Genomic DNA, 22,725 nt, shown 5'->3' on the forward strand with positions numbered 1-22,725 from the left:
AACTATATACAATCGATGTGCCAGAGAACTAGCGCCATACAATTCCAGGGAACTTTATGTATCAAATGCCAGGGAACCATTTCTGTGTGCATAACAGGCCAGTGAGTGAAGTATATGCATAAAATGCCAGGAAACAGAACCATATTAATCAAATGCCAGGGAAGATAACTATATAAAAATTTGAGAGAAGTGAACACATTTCTTTATTTTTCAGTTACCGTCATAGACAAGCTGCCTACAATACGAACACTCTGTTGGCTCCTCCTCCTCATCTTCTGTTACATTCTCATTTTCATGCAGTTGGCAGATGCGATTGTCCAAATTCAAATGCAAACAGATTTGATTGTTGCTTCAGTTTATTTACATTTTATTTAGGGTAATTCATAGATATTTTGAGAAACTGTTTTTATTTTATTTCCTGTGCTGTCTTAGCTGATCAACCGAGCGAGTCAGGGAAACTCAATGGCCTGTAGCACTCCTGCAACACGGATATTTTTTTTTTAAGTTGTGAAGTTATTTTAAACCACCGTCAGACACCTCTGATAATTTCTGCTGTTCTACCTTAACTTGACTGGCTGGTGCACGTTACTATGGAAACAAGAAAAGGGGTCTGGTTCCATGAAAAGATCAGGGTGGTGCCGATTCTGACAGTTAGCAGAAAGCCTTTATTACAGAACCAAAGTTCTGTTGTATATACTGTAAAAGCTTAGTCGCCAAAGTGGCGACTTTAGGGTAAAATCTACTGGCCACATTAAAAAAGAAGGTCGCATTTGGTGACCGGGTGACCTGATTTGAACCACCCTGCTTACTTATATCCTGAATCCACATTTTTAAATGCATACTTGCTTACAGTACATGTTTGTATAGTCCTGAATTTTATCCCACTACAGTAGAATGGTGGGTAGCACTGTTGAACAAAAAATAAAAAAGGCTTCATTTTTAAAAAAATAAGATGCTAACCAGCAGTTGCTCATAAAAAAAGGCCATTCATCTGAGTGGGACAGCATTTTATTGCATCAAACAGCAGACATTTAAAAATAAAAGAAATTACTACTATGTATTACTAACACTTCCTGTGCAATCTTTCAATTGATTTAAGTAGGATAGCATGTTGTTGATATTATCATCATCTCAATGTTAACTCAATTCTATCTTGCCATATCTAAAATTTATTTCATATATGGTATATCAGGTCTTTAGCTCTTTTGTTATAAAAGATAAAGTATGATTGACTCAAATATGCCATGTACATTATTGGGCACTTAACTATCATATATTGTGGGATAAGCACATAATTACATACTTACAGGCATAAATAAGCCAATGGAGCTATTTTGGTTCAAACAAGATGAGCAAAGTTCAATCTTGATTTATGACAGTTCAAGACGACAATAATTGTAATTTAAATCTACACATCATTTCTGAGATCTAGCCTTTAGGAGAATAATTATTGCTCATCAGTATATTTACTTATCAGTATAGTCAAAAGGTTTTAAGTTGATTAAAAAAGAAATAAAGATGTTTGAAAACAATCAAATTAGTGAAATTATGGGCCAGGTTTACAAAGTGTTTCCTCCAGTTAGTAATTTACTTACATTTTTTTTAAAAGGAGAAAAAAAGTATATTGCACTTCTTGCATAGTGCACAACTGTAAACACACAAGTTACACACTGAAAATGACTATGACTATAGTGGTTTCAGTGAACCAGAGATTGCATGTTCAATCATTTTTTTATATAGAGTTTTGTCTGATGTTTAATTATAAAAAAAACAAAAAACTATTTTACTTCTTTAAGCATGGAAATAACAACCAGTATACGAAGAGCTTCAAACCAAAACGCTATATATCCATTTTCATTGTTTTTAGTATATATATATATATATATATATATATATATAGTTATTTCAGATACTTAGCAACAAGCATGGTTGTTTTTTTCACTATTAATGTTATGTAAGAACAATAAAACAAACATATAAGTATTTTAAATCTACCTCAAAAAGTAAAAAATAAATAAGTTTTATGCAAAATGCTACATATCCCAGATTCCGTCCTTTTTGCGCAAAATTCTACATATCCATATCTCTACCAACAGCTTCACAAGTGTCCCTACATCTATCACGTCTTTGTTTCCATTACATCAGCATGTCAGTTATTATCCAAACGTCATCTCCAGAGCCAGTACACATCTGTGCAACTTCAGAACGTGCAGATATACAAAAAACAATGCATCAACAACAACAACAACCAGGAATAGAAATCAAACTATCTACCAGCTTGTCTAATAAGTAACTACAGCAACACAGAGTAAATTCATGGTCATGAGCAACATGCTTCCTTTTCTTGTTACATAATTGTAAGTCGCCCTGGATAAGGGCGTCTGCTAAGCAATAAACAACAACAACAACAACAACAACAACAACAACAACAACAACAACAACAACAACAACAACAACAACAACAACAATGTGAGCAGACAAAGGAGAGATTCATCCTGAGAAACTTTGTCTGCCTTCTCATAAAACTAATCATGATTCAGCACGAGATCCACCGGCGTATGCTTGTCAGCATGACAGAGGTCAGTGTTCTTATTGGCAGAATGAATGCAGACCTTTCAGAATGGCGCTCTCGCTTCTTCTGCTCTCGCTTGTGAGCATCCTTGGATGCCTTTCTACCAACAAGCGATGTTACCACTGGCTCTGATATTTTATCAAAGTTGTTCAGCCCGGTCATGATCCAACTTTCACTCTCTGAGTGAATGTGCGCTGCCAATTGTGATGCAAGCGTGATGCTGATTGGCCGATGGGATATCTTGCGGTTTGATGAAAACCGGAAATGTCAGATGTCACGTTTTGAAATGAAAGCTGTTTTTAGCATTTGGATTACATGGCTGATATCTCATTTTGATGTTTTGGTATACAACTCTTCATATATTTTCAATGTTTTTTGAAAGTGACTATAGTATAATGTATATAGCTAAACTAACAAACGAAAGATTTACTGATGCTTTTTACAAAGAGGAGCATTGTTAATTGATGTTTCAATATTTAATTGACAGCAAAACCCACATATTCAAACCAGAATTATAAGCTGTACCCTTACTTCTGTGTGAATTACAAAAATTGTCAGCGTGTATAAATATTTACCCTGTACCAGGGCCAGTCGCACAAATGTTAAAAAAAATCTTAAGATTAGAACTGACATTTCAATTTATGAAAGTGACCTAATGTGTTACGTATTATCTTCTTGCTATATCAGATTTTTTAGGCTACATTTCTTAGAGGGCATTTGTTCCATTGCCTTTCTTACTCAAAAGCCCTGGTGATTGATTTCCCTGTTGAAGTCACAAATGCTAATTAAAAACAGCTACTAAACCTACCATTTCTGCAGGATTGAAACCATTTGCACACACGCCTATTTCATATGCCAAAAATATTTATTTAGAGGTGTAACATCTGCCTGCATTCATGTGTGTGTTTCTAACCCGTAGTCTCCTGACAAGTAAAACCTGATTGCACAATTCAAGCAGTTATTTTCTGTCCAAGTAGCACTACTCATCCAAGATGGGAAATGTCTTTGAAGACCTGCCTTGGCACTTCAGTGCTGAATACCATAGTTATTTCCTTGAGATGTGCAAATTACTTTCCTTAACATAATTCTCACTTCTAGTACTTGTTTTATTGCATATCAAAAAAAAAAAAAAAAAAAAAAAGTTTTGATAAACAATCCCCTACTGTCACTTGAGAATGGGAACACAAAATAAAGATCAATAGGGATAAATGCTTACCTTTACTTCAAACTCGTAGTGCTCATCCTTCCCCTGTCCACGCAGGACATAGCGTGGAATACTAATTTTTACTGGGTCCTTCAGGCTGTCTACATTCACTCCCAGAGGACGAGCAACCAGTCGCTGCCAAAGCAAACATCAGAAAAGAAAAGGCAGAGGACAAATAGGATCAGTAATTAGATATATACAAAAAAGAAACAACAGTGACAACCAGCCATTTTCAAAGGGATGCCAAGGTTAATCTTGGAACAATAAGAGCATCTTGTATATCTAATGTAGGAGTGTGATAACGTCTGCCCTTTTTTTTATTATACACTGCAATCATAAAAATAAACCTGAAATACACATATTTGTGATTTGTGACTGTGACTTAACTAGTGTGACTTAACTAGCTGTTTGATGTATCATCACATTTAAAAATTGAATTACTTGTCAATATGATTGCAGTTATACTTCAGACATATAAAATGTCATTGAGAATACTTGTAGCACTATTAAAATAACACATGTTTTGTGGAACACATCATTCTCTCTGGAATATAATTTGAATTCTCTCTCATGTAAAGACAGTATTCATATTATTCCCATATGAAACATGAATTGCATGAGCAGCCATGCACAATTGTTCTCTGTAAGGGATTGCAAGTAAACACAGAATTAAAAAGGGAAATGTATCCTGCTTTCTGGTGAACTACACAATTAAAATACATTTCTATAAAAAATATAGTGAGTGCTACCACTGATAAACGCTAAAGTTATATGACCTTTATGAAAAAATACAATCTCCTGTCATTTGTACTGTAAATATCTGTAATTTAATACATATACGTCACATATATAGGCTTGAAATTTAAATCAGATTTTTGGAAGCAATCAAAAAATAAAGTCTGCTAAAATATATACAATGTAATACGCATTCAGCAGCAAACAATCCCCAACATGTCATTGCTAACAAATCTGAAACAAGCTTTAACATACAGTTCTGTTGTTTATTTAAATGTACATACTCTGCATGACATATGTTCCATTACAACCAGATTGAACTTAGTGGAGCTATAGCAAGATGGGACTGTGTTTGATTTTAAATGTTATACTGCACACATGCATTCTATCTGTGCACCCCTTCTAAGTATGAAGGCAATATCAATGTCACACTGGATCACTGGATATTTACCGTATTCCTTTGAATTTAAGACACACTTTTTGTAACCATTTTTTGCTTCTCAAAAATAGCCTGCATCTTAAATGCGAGTACAGTATAGTGATGCGTGTATTGAAATCTCCAACAAAGGCTACCCGAGTACACAAACAGCAACGTGTCTGACTACCAAGAAAAGACAACAAAGGTGTCTGCCCAAATACACAAGCAGCAACGTGACACTGCTGATAAAAAAAAAAAAAAAAAAAATTGCCGTATTTGTTAAACATGTCTGTACTATTACATTTATCAAAAAGGTAAGTGTGACAATAATTTATTTGTAAGACCGGTTACCAAAAAACAGAGGAACTTGAACGTTTCTATAGCGTACAGGAGAAGCGAACTGCAGTTCACAGCTTTTCTGAAAACATTTGAGAAGACTTTTGCTTCATTTGTACATGGGAATGTTAGACTAAACAAGGGGCTAAATCAGTTGAATAAAAGCCAGTGAAAGGGTACACTTTAAAACACCAGCAAGGTTAAAAGTTTGCAAGAATTAAATAAAATAAATAAATAAATAATACAAAAATTAAGTGAACACAGAATGGATCATTTCTATTTCACTATAGTTAACACATTTAAAGTATATAATAACATAATTTGAATTACTCATACAAGTTTGGTAAAGATTTATTTGTTATTTTTACCCTGCTCAATTCCTGCCAACCTTTTTCTCGTTTATTTTGAAAAAAGTAAGTTTGCTATATTACTCAGCGGTGTGAAATGCAGAAAAGGCAGTACTTACTCACAGCTGCTGTAGGTTAAATTGAATTTACTGTACTTCGCTCATTTTGTTGAAAGATTAAATGCACCATATGTAATTTTGTGCCACTCAGCCATATGAAAAAACAATTTATATATAAATATTCTAGAACTTTGTCATGTTTAGTGTTTCTAATTATGTTTTTGATTTATTTTTATCAAGGGCATATATGGTACATGAATTTGGCTTTCCTGCATCTTACTGCATTGCCTCCATTTGGGAAGTCCATGTATATATGTGTTTGTGCGTGTGAGAAGGGGAGGGGGTGGTTGTAATCGCATGATATTTTCAGTATGATCCCATGATATTGTCATGTAAAAGATGAGTTTGTTTCTGCTACATCATAGTAACATCACAGTACCTGGGGTCAAGCTTAGTTAATCTTAAAACTAAATTATGAATGATCTAAAGATATAAAAACTGTAATGAAAGTAGACCAATTTCTCAATCAGCCCAGCCAAACTATGGAACCAACACTGACATTTTTTCTAATTCTTTTAAATAAGGCATTACAATACTACTCAGCATACAATACTCTGTAAACAATACTTTTAAAATATATTTTGACACAGACTGCAAATACATCATTATGACTACACATGTATACACACTGCTAAACATGAAGTAACTGGAACTCATTTTAGTGTTATTTTACTTTTGTCCCAGAGATAGAATAAAGCCATGTATTTCCATATTTCAAGAAACCCAAAATGAAATGCCCTATTTTTCTTAAGGAAACAGTAAAATGTTTGTATTGCACTGAAGTCAGTGACTACATTGACTTTAGTGAAATTGGTTATAACTGATGACATGCAAATAAAATGGGGTTTACAGTATGGTGGCCATTTTGGCTGAATACAAAAAACTTAATTGTGTGAAGCTGCAGAGTTGCTATCACCCCTGCACAGAGTGACTAAAAGGTAGAGCAGCTCAGTAAGACTTCAGTATCATAAGTATTTATGGCACGACACCACTAACGCATCATAATTCGGTTGGTGGCATGCCGAGTGCCTGCATCCTATAGTGTCCTAATGTTACACATCAAATGTATTTTAATACCCTGCAGCAGATATGTTTGACATTACAGTTTGCTGAACTGCCCTGCTCTGTCTACTATCAGATTTTAAAACACACACACATTATATATATATACATACACACACACACACACATACACACAAGATGCATAAAAATATGTATTATTAAAACAATCATGTGAAACCAACAAAGTATGCACTTGTCACAAATAGTCTTTAATCTTTAATATTGAAAATAAAAATGGCAGAATAATAATATTTCATGGCACATGATTCCTGCTTTGAAAGTTCTACTTTTTTGTCTTTTGTATTATTGCACTGAATACTTAAACACTTGACAAATTATTAATCAGAAAAGCTGCCTCTTCTGTAGTGCCAAAAGTTAATTTCCAGACTTCTGTTTGCAAGTTTAAATTATCACTGGGAGCACAGATTATCATGTGGTTTCTATTTTGGTCCTGAAGCTGTTTGCAGAGACTTTGCTCTGACTCAGAGTAGCTCCTATCTCGCTTGGCAAAAACAAGTTCAAGCCTTGTTAAATGATCCTTGTCTGCAACAAACACACACCTGAGATCAGCACGGGAAAACAGATGAATGACATCAAACTGTGCTCTCTTTGGCAGAATAAATATTGCACTTGGAATAGGATAAAAAACGCTGTCTTCCTGCAGAAGCCCAATGTGTGTGTCAGTGAGAACAAGCGATTTGAAAGATGTGCAACAGGAGTGGGAAACAATTTCTGCCACTACAGTAGTGTACAGAAGTAGGTTAACATCACCCAGAGATGGTTTGTTTTTCTCCATATTTCCATGGAGCATGTAAACTAGGTCTGCAAGGATTTTCTTGAATTTGCAGCAAACCAGCACTCCACTGGCTAAGTTGAAGTCTGTGATTTCAGACTTCCAGTCAAGTGCGAGCTGCATCAGATCCCCCTTGAGAAGAAGATGGTTCATGTAGATTGTGTCATCACTGCTACAAGTCAAAACCCTTAACAAATCATGACATAATTCTTGAGTAAGGTGTTTGTTGTAAGTAAAGACGGTCAATACACTATCTTCAGTAGACCCAAGAAGTCTAACATTCTGCCCAGAAAAACCAATTTGAACTTCCTTAATGGATTCAAGAGGAAGCTCATGGAATATTGCTAACATGCATCTAGCATTATGTTGATTACTGTTAGATATTACTGCATACAGAACCGAGTCAAACAAAAGGACACAAGCAGGTTGTGGCACAGGATGTTTACAACTGGCCACCTCAAGCCAATAAACTCCTTGCAGCAGATTCTTAGTCTCAGCACCATAAGGTAAAATAGAACTCAGACACTCAAAGAACTTTTGCAAAGGGAGTGTTTGAAGCTTAAGGAGATCCCCTGGAAATTGTACTAGCCTCTGGCATAGCGCTTGAAGATTCTCAAAACATTCACTTTTATACGCAATAACAGAAGTTGCTGGTGATCCAAGCAATTCTGTGTGCCACAAAGGACTTTGGGACAAATACCCAGTGATGTTGTCTGATGGTATTATATTATCGGGCTCATTGATCTTGTAAATATGTATTGCGGTTGAGTCTGAGAAGCACGCTTTTGTTTGTTTGATATCTGATTTTAAAGTCACTTCAAGCTGTATTCTCTGCACAAACGGCAATTCTTTTATAACTGAATACATCTGATCATACCAGCTGCTTCTGTATTCACACTTTCCTTCTCTAACCTGTCTAATGATCTTCTGAGTGTTTTGCAGATGACGACTAGCATCTTTATAAATGCAAGACAGCTTGCTAGCAAAATACCCAAGGCCATAGTTTTGCTCAGCTCCAAGATGTGAAGATGCACTTTCTGTCTCTGATGAGCTCCTCTTATGTCTCTCTAGCTCTTGCTCAGTCGAGATGTCCGAGATTTGAGAATGACAAAATCGACCCTCCATTGGGATTCCCTGTGATGGGTTGTGCTCTTGTGCTGGGATTTCAAAACTTATATTGGTCTCAGTGAGACCAAGTCTGTCGATGTTTCCTAGCCCAGTCTCCAGATTACCAAAATGTGGGTTGGTCAAATTGTGTAACAAGGTCCCTCCAGGTTCATCCTCTAAGCAACTGTGCACCCTATCAACCAAGAGATCACTGCGGTTGCTCGTTTGTCTTTTTTTCTTGTGACACAATTTGCTCTCATTACCATGCCTTTCTACTGAGACTGGTGTGGGCTTTTGCTGAATCTCTCTCAAATAATTTTCATTCTGATGTTGCTTCAGCTCTTTAGATAATTCCACTGGAATTTCATAACACATTGATTTATGAGGTGACCGATTCCATTCTTTAATAGTCTGATTCGTCCCAAATGTCTTCTTTCTAGCACTCTGGTCCTTTTCAGTAACATAATCATACCCCCAATGCACTGGCCAGTGTTCTTCATTAAGGTATTCTTCAAATCTGTTACTTTTTGGAGACACACTGAGAAAAGCAGCTTCCTCCTCAGGGACAGGTGGGAAGTTAGGCCATGGTTTGGGACTCTCATTTGTCTGTGTAAAAAGAGGGGTGTCTTTGGCTTAAGAACAATATATGTCAGCCTGTTAAATATCTTCATTAGCTTATTGTTTTAAAATGTTTCATGTATTCTCGTTTAAATTATCAGAAACACATAAAAAAACAAGTTTCATTAGAAGAAAATAATTTGAAGAGAGAAAAGTAAAGTTACTGATTTTCATATCCGATGAAGAAACTGCTACAGTATCCATTTTTCTTGGTATTTTTCCAACCCAGCTTTAAAAAATGTAGTCCATTGTTTGTTTCTTCTTTACGCTATAATTGTAATTGCTTTTGTATAGATGTTTTTCATATGCCTTAAGGACAAATTAAATACATTTTAAACTTACCCACATTGAACCTTTAGTACTGCAGATCTGACAGATTATTAAACAAAATAAAATGCTATTTGTATCAATTGTATGTCTTACAGCAACACCTTCTGGCAGTAACAGGAAAATAACCAGGTTTATCCAAAGCTAACACAGTGTTACCAGGTCAAACCCATGCCTTAGCTAATGTATATTTAGGGCTTGAAGTTTTTGGTTTTAACCGACAATAACCGGAAAAAAAAAAACACCCCCGAAGACCTATTTAGAATTTTATTTTTTTATTTTTTTAAAACCCATAAACTTGGGTTTCATCAATATATTTTTTAATAATGTCAATCATTCACGACTGTTTCTACATAAAGAAAACGTCTTTCAGAAGGCGGGCAGTGTGCAAAGACATTGCTACTGACCAATCGGAAATTTTTGTGGACATACCTATAATAGAATACATTCGTTGGAGTGACTTGTGACTGGGGTGAGTTGGAAAAAAAACAAAAAAAACTCTATAGTGTTAAGATTATTTTTGTTATTGTTGGAAAAAAACAAAAAAAACTCTATAGTGTTAAGATTATTTTTGTTATTGTTTAGGACCAATACATTGTTATTGTTTAGGACCAATACATTCAGGACTAGTAATTATTTTAAAAGTTAGGTTAACATTTATATTTACAAAAAAAACTCTATAGTGTTAAGATTATTTTTGTTATTGTTTAGGACCAATACATTGAGGACTAGTAATTATTTTAAAAGTTAGGTTAACATTTATATTTACAAAATTAATGATGTCTCTCCAGCTCTTGCTCAGTCGAGACTTCTGAGATTTGAGAATGATAAAATCAACCCTGGGTAGTAAGTGTTATTTCCTAATTGCTTATGCCTCAAAAGTATAGAAAATGGCTATTATTCCCCACAAACTTTGCTTTTGTGACCAGGACAGTGATATTTTGAAATGTACCTATTTCCAATGAGAAAACGGGCGAATTTGTGTCTTTTCGTTCACATAAAGTCAGAAAAAAACAACATATGAATCCAAATTAACATGTATTTATACTAAAGTAATACAAAAATGACTACAAAAGATTTAGAAGTGAGTAGTTTTTCGAGATTTACGATTATACTGTAAATCACTTTCACGAATCAGCCCCCAAATGTAGTCTCCCATCATGTTCTTGTTATACTGTCCTTGGTAGCGGCGTTTAAAGTCCAGTATATCCTGGTGGAAGCGCTCGCCTTGCTCCTCCGAGTACGCTCCCATGTTCTCCTTGAATATATCAAGATGAGCATCAAGGATATGGACTTTGAGGGACATCCTACAGCCCATTGTGCCGTAGTTCTTCACCAGAGTCTCAACCAGCTCCACATAGTTTTCGGCCTTGTGATTGCCCAGGAAGCCCCGAACCACTGCGACAAAGCTGTTCCAAGCCGCTTTCTCCTTACTAGTGAGCTTCTTGGGGAATTCATTGCACTCCAGGATCTTCTTTATCTGTGGTCCGACGAAGACAACGGCTTAGACCTTTGCCTCAGACAGCTTAGGGAAGAAGTCTTGAAGGTACTTGAAGGCTGCCGACTCCTTATCTAGAGCTCTGACAAATTGTTTCATAAGGCCCAATTTGATGTGCAGTGGTGGCATCAGCACCTTCCGGGGGTCCACCAGTGGCTCCCACTTGACATTGTTCCTTCCCACAGAGAACTCGGTCCGCTGTGGCCAGTCCCGCCTGTGGTAGTGCGCCTTGGTGTCCCTGCTGTCCCAAAGGCAAAGATAGCAGGGAAACTTGGTAAAACCACCTTGGAGACCCATCAGGAATGCAACCATTTTGAAGTCTCCTATGACCTCCCAGCCGTACTCATCATACTTCAAGGCGTCCAGCAAGGTCTTGATGCTGTTGTAATCCTCTTTGAGGTGCACCGAGTGAGCCAGGGGAAGAGACGGGTACTTGTTACCATTATGGAGCAGCACGGCTTTGAGGCTCCTGGATGAGCTGTCAATGAAGAGGCGCCACTCATTCTGGTTACAGGCGATTCCGATTGCCTTGAACAGACTGGTCACATTGTGGCAGAAGCAGAGCCCATCTTGACGGGTGAAGAAGCTGGAAAAAGGTTGGTGACGCTTCCTCTGATCTGCGACTTGCACACTTTCATCCAACAAGTTCCACTGCTTGAGCCTAGACGTCAAAAGCTCGGCATTGGACTTGGTGAGACCAAGATCTCTAATCAAGTCGTTGAGGTCTTTTTGGTTGGGGTAATATGGGTTTCTCTCCTCAGCTCCACCTCTGAAATTGTCATCTGGATCTACAATGTCTTCCTCGCTCTCTGACTTGCTGCTCTCTTCTAAAGACGGCTGCTCTCTCTCCGGAGGAGTGGGTACGGGGAGCTCATGGCAGTGTGGCACCGGGGCGATGGATGAAGGAAGGTCCGGATACGTGATAGCAGGTGCATTCTTGCCAGTCCGACGTTTGGAAGGGTCCACCATGCAGAAGTAGCAGTTGCTTGAGTGGTCAGTGGGTTCCCGCCAAATTCTTGGGATAGCAAACTTCATGGCTCTCTTTTCCCCTCTGTACCATCCTACAAAAATACATTTATTTCACCCAGCACTGAATCTATCTGGAATGTTCTGGAAAATAGGTAAATTTCAAAATATCACTGTCCTGGTCACAAAAGCAAAGTTTGTGGGGAATAATAGCCATTTTCTATACTTTTGAGGCATAAGCAATTAGGAAATAACACTTACTACCCAGGAACAAAAAAATAATAATAATTGTTACACGGTGTAATGAATTATTTATAGTTATTTCTTCACCACATCCAGACCCCAACATTACAGTGTGATAGATGTGGACATCCTCACTTAAACACAGTAAGTTAATGTTTGTATATGTGTTGATAAAACATACATGCAATTTATTATAGAAACTGAAAATTCATGCATTTGAGTGTTGTTTATTTTTAATAACCAAAAATAAGCGATTTTGCCAAATAATAATAAAAAACGGAAAAAGCACCCCAACTCAACACAAAATAAAACCCGAAAAATTCAAGCCCTATGTATATTTCAAGTCCTGACTTTCATTCTCATCACACTCAATGAAGATGATGTCTAGTCGGTGCAACTAAGAGGTGAAAATTAGCCCCCAAGTGCAGAGGTTATGTGCACTAAAGCAAAACAAGTTTACACCACTGTGTCATTGACAGAATCATTTATTTCTGTGCAGCTGCTAGGCTTAGAAAAATGGGATACTGCTTTGCAATTAGAAGAAACGCAAAGACCACCACACCAAACCAATAAGGATTCATATCAATATAGGATTACATTGCATTTGATTTGATATATATATATATATATGATTTTTGTCTGTAATTAACAGCCATTTGTTTTTTCATTTAAAAGAAAAAAAAAACAAAAAAAAAAACTTACCTCATATTTCAATTTACGTGGTTCACTACCATTACATGACTTGTCATCTTCCTGAAACAGAAGAAGAAATATTCAACAGATTTAACCTTTGTTTTTTATACATCTTTTTTTCTTCTTCTAAATGGTGACTGTAAATGATGGCTATGATCAAAAGTGGCTTGCAAATCAGTTAACAACTTCTATCACTGTGATTTCTGGAGCTTAATAGGTATGATTGTCTGCCTAATAAAATGCTGTCTCAAGAATTCTGCCTTAGGGCAGAACTCATGCAGCTTGTTAAAAAGGACAAGGGAACAACATGAACAATGGCTGTTTTGCACAAACTCATTCCCAAGTATGTTCCAAGGAAATTAAATCCATTTTTTTCTGACAGGGTCTTATCTTTCCATCAACGCTTATAAACTAAAAGCTGAATCTGCAATTCACTTAACTAACATTTCTTATACTAGGAGGTAAGGGAAAAAATAATATTATCCAGAGGTATTATTTCTATCCCGAGGTAGATGCACATGTAAAGCTCTGTATTTAGGAAATGTTTTAAGTGTTAGTTTGCTTTTTTTTTTTTTTTTCCTAATAATTTAGTCGTTGCCAATTAGTTTTTATTATTTTCTCCCCAATTTGAAATGCCCAATTATTTTTTAGGCTCAGCTCACCGCTACCACCCCTGCGCTGACTCGGGAGGGGCGAAGATGAACACACGCTATCCTCCGAAGGGTGTGCCGTCAACCTAACCCTCCCTCCCCCCGGACAATGCTTGGCCAATTGAGCGCAGCCCCCTGGGAGCTTCCATCCACGGTCGGCTGTGGAATAGCCTGGACTCGAACTCGCGACGTCCAGGCTATACAGCGCATCCTGCACTCTAACCAGTGCTTTTACTGGATTCGCCACTCGGGAGCCCTTTTTTTGTTTTTTTTTAAAATACATTTTTTATACTGGTCTGATCATGAAGGATAAGCTGGATTCAAGCTTTCACATAATTATAAGAGGGGTTCATCAAAAGAAGGCTTTGTATATTGTGTCTTTTTATTGTTACTCCTTAACATTATCCATCTCTGTCAAGGAGTGGTTGACATTAAACATACTATTGATATTTTTTATCATAAGTTATTGAATATATCAGATCTGGGGATAGGTGGGGCTGTCCGTTTGTTCGTACAGCTGTACGACACACATTTTCTATTAACATTATTTAGTCGAAGTAATAGATTCTGTCCCAATTACATCATCACCCTGAGCGTCCTCCCCTCCACACACAACAAAACAAAATGCCGGACATCATTTTCTACGTTGATAACTAATAACCAGCCGTAAGTAAATACATTTTTTGCATTAACAGTTTATTTAACTGTATAATAACAAAAATCTAAATGATTCACTTTTATACAGTGGCTCTCAAAAGTATTCACCCCTCTTGGACTTTTCCACATTTTATTGTTACAACATGGAATCAAAATGGATTTAATTAGGAGTTTTTGCCACTGATCAACACAAAAAAAGTCCATAATGTCAAAGTGAAAAATAAAATCTACAAATTGTTCTAAATTAATTACAAATACAAAACAGAAAATAATTGATTGTATAAGTATAAATGTACTAACCAACTGTGGGACCTCCCAGACAGGTGTATTTAACCTGAAATCATGTGAAACACCTTAATTGCACACAGGTGGACTCCATTCAACTAATTATGTGACTTCTAAAGACAATTGGTTGCACCAGAGCTTATTTAGGTGTGTCATATCAAAGGTGGTGAATACTTATGCAATCAATTATTTTCTGTTTTATATTTGTAATTAATTTACAACAATTTGTAGATTTTATTTTTCACTTTGACATTATGGACATTTTTTTGTGTTGATCAGTGGCAAAAACTCAATTTTGATTCCATGTTGTAACACAATAAAATGTGGAAAAGTCCAAGGGGGTGAATACTTTTGAGAGCCACTGTAGATAAGCTCTGGACCAGTGATCTTTCTTATTCAGTAACACAAGTCAGTTTTGGTATCTATAGGTGACTGTTTCACTCTAAAAGCAGTACAACAATTGAGTGTTTTAATCAATGTCAGAAGCAATGGTCAAATAATTTTGTGTCTCAGTCATAGGTGCCTAACTTTGTTAAACAGTAGGGGGGCAAACTGAAGGACTAACTGCTGAGTGTAGAAAAGTAAATGTTTACTTATTTTATTTTATTTTTATAATTAAGAAGCTCCAAGAAACCAAGCAAACCTTGCTGTTGTGAAGTTACACAAAGAAAAGCAAGTACTTTCTTTAAAAAGTAATAATTCCCCAAGTAAGGCAGTTCAAAATATTTGCCATGTCAAAAGCACTGTTTTACTATATAAAAAAAGACTGCACCCTGAAGCAAATGCAAAGACATTTTTCATTTTTTTAGCTTAATAAAACAAATTTCAAAAGTATAAACTTCAAGAGTTGTTTCTTGTTTTATACCAAAAAATTGTATTATTGCTCTAAGAAATGGTGTCTTTGCCTTTGTGCTTGCTTCTAAATATGGTCCATTGAGTCACAGGTCAAAACAATAATGCAACTGCTGCTAGTGCAACAAGTCATTTCTTGATAGTTTTAAAATATTTATATTTTCTACTTTAATATTCAGGCAAGTTTTACACTTGCTTCGGATCGGGTACATTATTTGTATCTTTAACCACGGCTGACAGTGCGCAGAACGACGGGGAGAGTATAAGCAATAACCATCTGAATATAATTTAATTAATTGGTTCCAGACCCTCACAATTCTCTGTGTAAAAAAGTGCCTCCTGTTTTCTCTTCTGAATGCCCCTTTATCTAATCTCCATTTCAGACCCCTGGTCCTTGTTTCTTTTTTCAGGTCGAAAAAGTCCCCTGGGTCGACATTGTCAATACCTTTCAGAATTTTGAATGCTTGAATCAGATCCCCGCGTAGTCTTCTTTGTTCAAGACTGAATAGATTCAATTCTTTAAGCCTGTCTGCATATGACATGCCTTTTAAACCCGGAATAATTCTGGTCACTCTTCTTTGCACTCTTTCTAGAGCAGCAATATCCTTTTTGTAGCGAGGTGACCAGAACTGAACACAATATTCTAGATGAGGTCTTACTAATGCATTGTAAAGTTTTAACATTACTTCCCTTGATTTAAATGCAACACTTTTCACTATATATCTGAGCATCTTGTTGGCATTTTTTATAGCTTCCCCACATTGTCTAGATGAAGACATTTCTGAGTCAACATAAACTCCTAGGTATTTCTCATAGATTCCTTCTTCAATTACAGTATCTCCCATATGATATTTATAATAAAAAATTTTATTGCATGCGTGCAATACCTCACAGTTTTCTCTATTAAATGTCATCTGCCATGTGTCTGCCCAGTTCTGAATGCTGTCTAGATCATTTCGAATGACCTTTGCTGATGCAACGGTGTTTGCCACTCATCCAATTTTTGTGTCGTCTGCAAATTTAATAAGTTTGCTTACTGTACCAGAATCTAAGTCATTAATGTAGATTAGGAATAGCAGAGGACCTAATACTGATCCCTGTGGTTCTCCACTAGTTACCTCGCTCCATTTTGAGGTGTCTCCTCTAATCAGTACTTTCTGTTTTCTACATGTTAACCACTCCCTAATCCATGTGCATGCATTTCCTTGAATCCCTACTGCGTTCAGTTTGAGAATTAATCTTTTATGCAGGACTTTGTCAATGCAATGCAAGTAGCAATGTTAGTAACATACAGTACATCCCTTGTTAAGGCTGTCAATGCAGAATTAGAGTTATTATAATAATAAAAAAATAATAAATCACCCCAATTACATACACCATACAAGTAAAAAAGTTTAACAGATGTACTTACAGAAAGGAAAATAATATTGTGAACATGTTTTAACACCACTGTATAAGTGGTTATCTTGATATCTGGAAAAATTCAAGAGTGACATATGTATGAATGTATAGACGGACAGGCGGCATCTTACATCCCAAGACTGGGATACACTAAAAAACCTGTGCTATAGAATGTCCTTAATTACAATTGGAAACGCGATTCTCTAGATAGTGATTCAGATCCTAAATAATAAAGCTGATTTAAATCATATAACATACCTCTATACTTTCTGTTGAAAGGGAGAGCTCCGTGCTATTTTCACCATTCGTCACGTTGAGCTTCTGTAGTCTTCTTTGTACTTCTTCCTCTATATAAGCACTGATCCTAGGTTTATTACAAACAATACAAGTCAATTAGTCTGATTAAGGTCTGAATTATAATAACTTTTTTCATTTTTCTTATTGCAACCACTTAATCTTACTGACATTACACAGGAAATGTTATACAAGGCCCATCAAAGCATATAATGTACTATGTGCTGCTTGGTTTTGTGAAAAAAACAGCAGCGTGGTAAGGCGTGCTAATCTAGTTATTTTACTTAACTAACAAATTATGTATAATGTTAGAAAGATTAATGTAATTTACCTACCGGTGAAATTAAAGACACTTTACCCTTTTTGAAATTATAACATGTATTAGGAAATAGCCTGATTAAAGTCTTCAAAATGTGTTATGTCTCATATAAGCAGGGTAAGGGTAAACATAAATTGTGACTGTATATGGACAAAAGAAAGCACATTTTTACACAATAACAGTGAACCACATACAAACATACACATACAAGAAAGTACAATTAAATATAGTTGAAAACAAGTCAAGGGTGGAAATAAGTAAGGCTGTATATTTTTCACAGCTGTCACAGATTTCACGATTTCCATGTAATTTACCCATTGCCATGTAATATGTACTTCCTAGTGAAAATTTCCATTTCTGTTAGACTAGTGTAAATATGCACCTTTTTATCCCCCACTTAAAAATAAATACAACACATGGTGTTAGGAAACTGGCAGCCGGTTTAGTTTGCTTCTGGGAAATGATTTGACATGTTAGGTTATTATCATAACCCTGGTTCCCTGAAATAGAAATGTAACCATTACCGTATGGGTGTTTACCTGCTAAAGATCCTGAACCTGAAGAGAAGTATATCAAAGCTGCGCACACTGCCTGGGACGCAGTCATGCCCGCCTCTGAGGGTACATAAGAACTGCCCGAATAGATCACAGCATAATTTTTCCTTCAAACCTGCAACAATCATGGACGCAGCAACCTTGAAGGTTAGTGGCTACGTCTACTTCAGGTAACCAGGGTTATGATAAAAACCTAACGTTCCCTATCAAGTACGAAATGTAACCATTACCCTATGGGTGAGTGTGCCAGAGCTGTCGCAAGGGCAATATTGCAGAACGCGTGGAATGCTACAAGGCTAAGCCGAAAGGCTGCCTTGTGTGTTACCATACTATTATTATTTATTTATTAGCAGATGCCCTTATCCATCAATCCATACGGAACCCCAGTAACATGTAGCTAGGGCTAAGAAATGGAGGGAGAAACTCACCTCTATGTCTATGTTGTAAGGGTCAACCCTGAAGCCACCCTTAATACTTTAGTTCCAAAGATAGGGGTTTGTGAATCCATGATATTCAGTTTGTAGAACCTCGTAAAAGTATGGGGAGCAGCCCACACCGCTGCATTGCAAATATCTGTGACAGATGCACCCTAGAATAAAGCTCACAACGTTACCATGCCCCTGGTGGAATGGGCAGCTAGATTTTCCTGCGGGGGCAAGTTGGCTCGCTCATAGGCAGTCCTGACTGTGTCTGTTATCCATTTGGACAGCCTGTGTTTAGACAGGGCTTGACCATGGGACTTCACCCCATAACAGACAAAAAACTCTTTGGACTGCCTCCAACTTTTTGTCCTGTCAACATAATACGCTAGTGCCCGCACAGGGCAGAGTGTATGGAGCGGCAGCTCTGTCACACTGGAAAGGAGATGGATGGAAAGCCTCCAATTCCACAGACTGGTTGACATGAAATGCCGAGACAGCTTTGTGCCATGTAGGAGGACCTGAACTAAGACCAAGGCCTCCTCTTGCATGCTGTACTTGCCCCATGATATCACTGATACGAAGGGCAACCTTTGTATCTTCCACAACTTCCTTTGCTGCCCACTTTCTTACAGTTTTCAACACAGGCGATGCCTCCCTCACACATTCGTTGTGTGACTCTACCCATGTAATTTCCAATGGAACCTTGGTGCACTTAACCCTTTGCGGTCCTATGTCGGACCAGGTCCGACATTACAATTTTCCCATTCCGGTCCGATGTCTGGGCCAACATCATCAAAGAGACGTCAAGCACAGGTCTCTAGTCATTTTTTTCTTTGGAAAAATCAGAGAACACTTTTCAATGGCCGAGTGAGACCCACAGGAGCCAAGAGAAGCTGAAAAAAAGGGGGCGGACCTGAGCAACACACAGTTCCTGCACCACAGACATAACACGGACATAAACAACCAAGATAGCTGCTTCCACATCCAGCGCTCAAATGAATATCACAGACTTGGTTCGTAAAACAAGCGGGAGGCTGTGTGGTCCAGTGGTTAAAGAAAAGGGCTTGTAACCAGGAGGTCCCCGGTTCAAATCCCACCTCAGCTACTGACTCATTGTGTGACCCTGAGCAAGTCACTTAACCTCCTTGTGCTCCGTCTTTCGGGTGAGACATAGTTGTAAGTGACTCTGCAGCTGATGCATAGTTCACACACCCTAGTCTCTGTAAGTCGCCTTGGATAAAGGCATCTGCTAAATAAATAAGTAATCAGGAGGTGATTTATCAGTATGCACGACTATGAAGAGGTATGTGATAAATATAGCAAACAAGAGGTGGGGTGGGGTGGGGTGGGGTGGGGTGGGGTGGGGTGGGGACGCAGTACTGAGTTTCCTGTTGATATGCAGTGCCTTTTAAACCTGTTTTACTTTGAATAAAATTACTTTTAAACAGCGTGTGTAAAATAAACTGCGCGTGTGAAAAATTGTTCCTGACGCGCCTGACAGGCGCTGGATAAATGGACCGCAAAGGGTTAAACTCCTCGGAGAATGGCAGCTGCAGTATCCTTTTACTATACAGTCCCACTCTGCTGAGGCAGCATGGAACTCCTAACCATTTCCTAAAGTATGAACTGATTAACACTTCCAGCTTCTCCACTGTTATCGAGGAAACCTTATACACAACTAACTAAGCGTTCAATCTCCTGCTGCCGACGAGACTTTACAGTAATAGTTTGTACTTTCTCCTTTCTCCTCTTTTTCAACTCCAAACCTCTCGCTTCCATATGCATAGATGGTATCCCCAAATTTATCCAGCTTCTTTTCGACTGTTCCACCTAACCTTTCCAATGCAAAAAAGAGATCCATATTTACTGTGTCGCATGCTGTTTTCTCCAAAGCTCTAGGCCACTTAACTCCAGGCTTGTGCCCGTTGAGGTTCTTTTCTCTCTTACACTGGTTCATCTGACCGGGTTCAGAAGGATCATTAGGTTCATAAATAGTTGTGTTTATGCAAATCCTCCTCTCATCTATGACAGGGGTGCTGATGTCCTGCAAACTGTGGTTTGGTTCCTGTCGCTGGATTTCATTCGACTGACTTGACTGACTTCGTAAAAAGTACTGATCAATGCGACGCCCTTGTCCCTTCTCCATCAAGCATTTAATTCTCTTCTCCCTTGATGAATCTTCAAACCCCAAATCATTGTCACCTTGCTCCAGCCAGACACAAACCTGGAGCTACATGTCTTTGCTAACTGCAGATCCTGAGCTAGTCCTTTGCAAACTCTCTGTTCTCATATCTGTTTCCTTTCCTAAGTTGTTAACCGTGTTGTCAAACCTTAAGTCATCTTCCACCCCTGCTCTCGCAGACTCTAGGGGTATTTTTCTCTTTCATTTCTTAGAAGCCTTGGGCAGGTGTCTCCAGCATCCTATTCCAGTTTTAGCAGGTAAACACTCATACAGTAATGGTTACATTTCATACTTCATAGGGAACCTGTATCGAGCTCCACAATTTCTTTAAAACATCTTCAACGAAAAAGAAACCAGCTGCATCAAAGATCAGAAATATTTCTGCTAATGATCGCTCTGTCCAGTGCAGAAGGGGGAATTTCACGTTTGTTGTTATTTATGTTTTTTATTTTGTTTGATAATTCAATGATGGTCTTTAAAAGGGTGGGAGGGAAAAAAAAGAGATATTCTACAATTTAGCACTTACTGTTTTTCAGGTTAGCATTTAAATATTTAGGACATTTGTGTGTTGAGGAAATTATCAATTTTGAATGTGACAACACTATTTTTTCCTGCTTTAATAAACATTATGTTTAATCGTGAAATATCTTGAAATACCTAGTTGTAGACCGTTAAAAAGGCAATTTTCTAATGTAAAAAATACAGCCCTAGAAATAAGCATTGAATTGTATAGAGTGTTACCCTATATCTATATCAGAAGTCATCAGGCATTGGAAATAGAAATCAAAGTTGAATTCAGACATGCAAATATACCTGTCATCCATTGCTGTAAACAGACCAGCTGGGGATGTTTTGGGGCTAACTGGTGAGCTGGTATGACTTGGTTTTTCATCATTTGCTGTGTGGTGGCTCTTCAGAGCATCGCTTTCACAGATTTTTTGTTTCAATTGTTGAATTTCACGTTCTAGCCTAGTATGAAGGAAAGAAGAAACAAAAAATAACCTTAGTTGAAGAAACCAGACAAGAAATGACTGAGACATTATAAAATGAGGTCAACGAGTCCAGAACTAGAAATTTCATAAAGTTCTTAATGGCCTTGGAGTTCACCAAAGTGCAACCAAAATAATACCAGGACTTGAAATTAATTATTCATAAAAAGGAACTCAATCTATTCAGCTTTGAACAAATCAGGGTAGGGTGGGACTTGATTTAAGGATTGTAAAAAGGATTGTAAAAAGGATTTGAAAAAGTTACTGCAATACTTTAAGTGTATGACAGAAATCAGGGCCAGGGGACATGGTTGGAAATTAATGGAGACAGACTTAGGACAGATGAGAGATAAAGTGCTGAGAGAATGTAATTGGTTACCTTGCCATGTTGTTGATGCTGAATCATTGGGATCTTTAAGACCCAACTTGACAAAGTTTTGATATTCTAGGAACTGTTTGTGAATTCTCTTATGTTCTTATGTTTATTGCTCCTTGTCTTATAACAAGCTTGTAAAGGACTGTGATAGGGGGAGTGTGGGAGTGTCACTGATGCACACGGAGACAGATGGTATTTGAGACGCCCCACAGGCGCACAGTTTAATTTATTTTTACCAACAATGGTATTTTGGGTCTGTATGCTTTGGTTACTGGTCACGGTTCTTTTCAGCACCTGCGAGTGCCAAATGAATAAACAGAAAAGTGAAAACACCAAAATGATGAAAAAAAGGGAAACAAAACACTGTAAACAAAACTACAAAACAAATGCTGCTTTATGCAGGGTCTCACTACCTCTGCCACTCTGCGAGGTGTGATTTGTGAAAGACACTCCCCTGTTCCTCACTACGGACTATGGGGTTGCCCAGATCCCTTCTGACCTAAATTACACAACGTCCTAGTACGGGTACGTAACGAAAGCAAATTCAGTGGCTGCCTTCCAATTCCGCCTGTTACTGTCCCGAGCCCAGGCACTATATTTGTACTCCTGCTGTATACTCTCGTCTCTGTTCTATTCAACTTCTCCGGCCAGAGCTCTGCCAGATTGTATCTTGTCAGGGTCAACCCAAAGAAGAGGAGAGCGTAAT

At 37.5% G+C, this 22,725-nt stretch overlaps 1 protein-coding gene across 2 annotated transcripts in view; it reads right to left on the reverse strand.

Annotated features, from left to right (window-relative positions):
* Positions 1–22,725, reverse strand: part of kif16ba (kinesin family member 16Ba) — a 140,238-nt gene that overhangs the window by 33,336 nt on the left and 84,177 nt on the right. The window contains exons 20-23 of one of the 2 annotated variants that reach the window (XM_034005346.3): positions 21,468–21,623; positions 17,142–17,247; positions 13,048–13,098; positions 3,789–3,911 (exon numbers count right to left, since the gene is read on the reverse strand). In XM_034005346.3, coding sequence (XP_033861237.3) covers positions 3,789–3,911; positions 13,048–13,098; positions 17,142–17,247; positions 21,468–21,623 — 436 coding nt within the window. Of the gene's footprint in view, positions 1–3,788; positions 3,912–4,405; positions 9,300–13,047; positions 13,099–17,141; positions 17,248–21,467; positions 21,624–22,725 lie in introns of those variants that run through there. The other variant, XM_034005345.3, reaches the window with a different exon arrangement.

This window comes from Acipenser ruthenus, chromosome 5 (genome assembly GCF_902713425.1).
Source record: "Acipenser ruthenus chromosome 5, fAciRut3.2 maternal haplotype, whole genome shotgun sequence".
Classification (NCBI taxonomy): Eukaryota; Metazoa; Chordata; class Actinopteri; order Acipenseriformes; family Acipenseridae; genus Acipenser; species Acipenser ruthenus.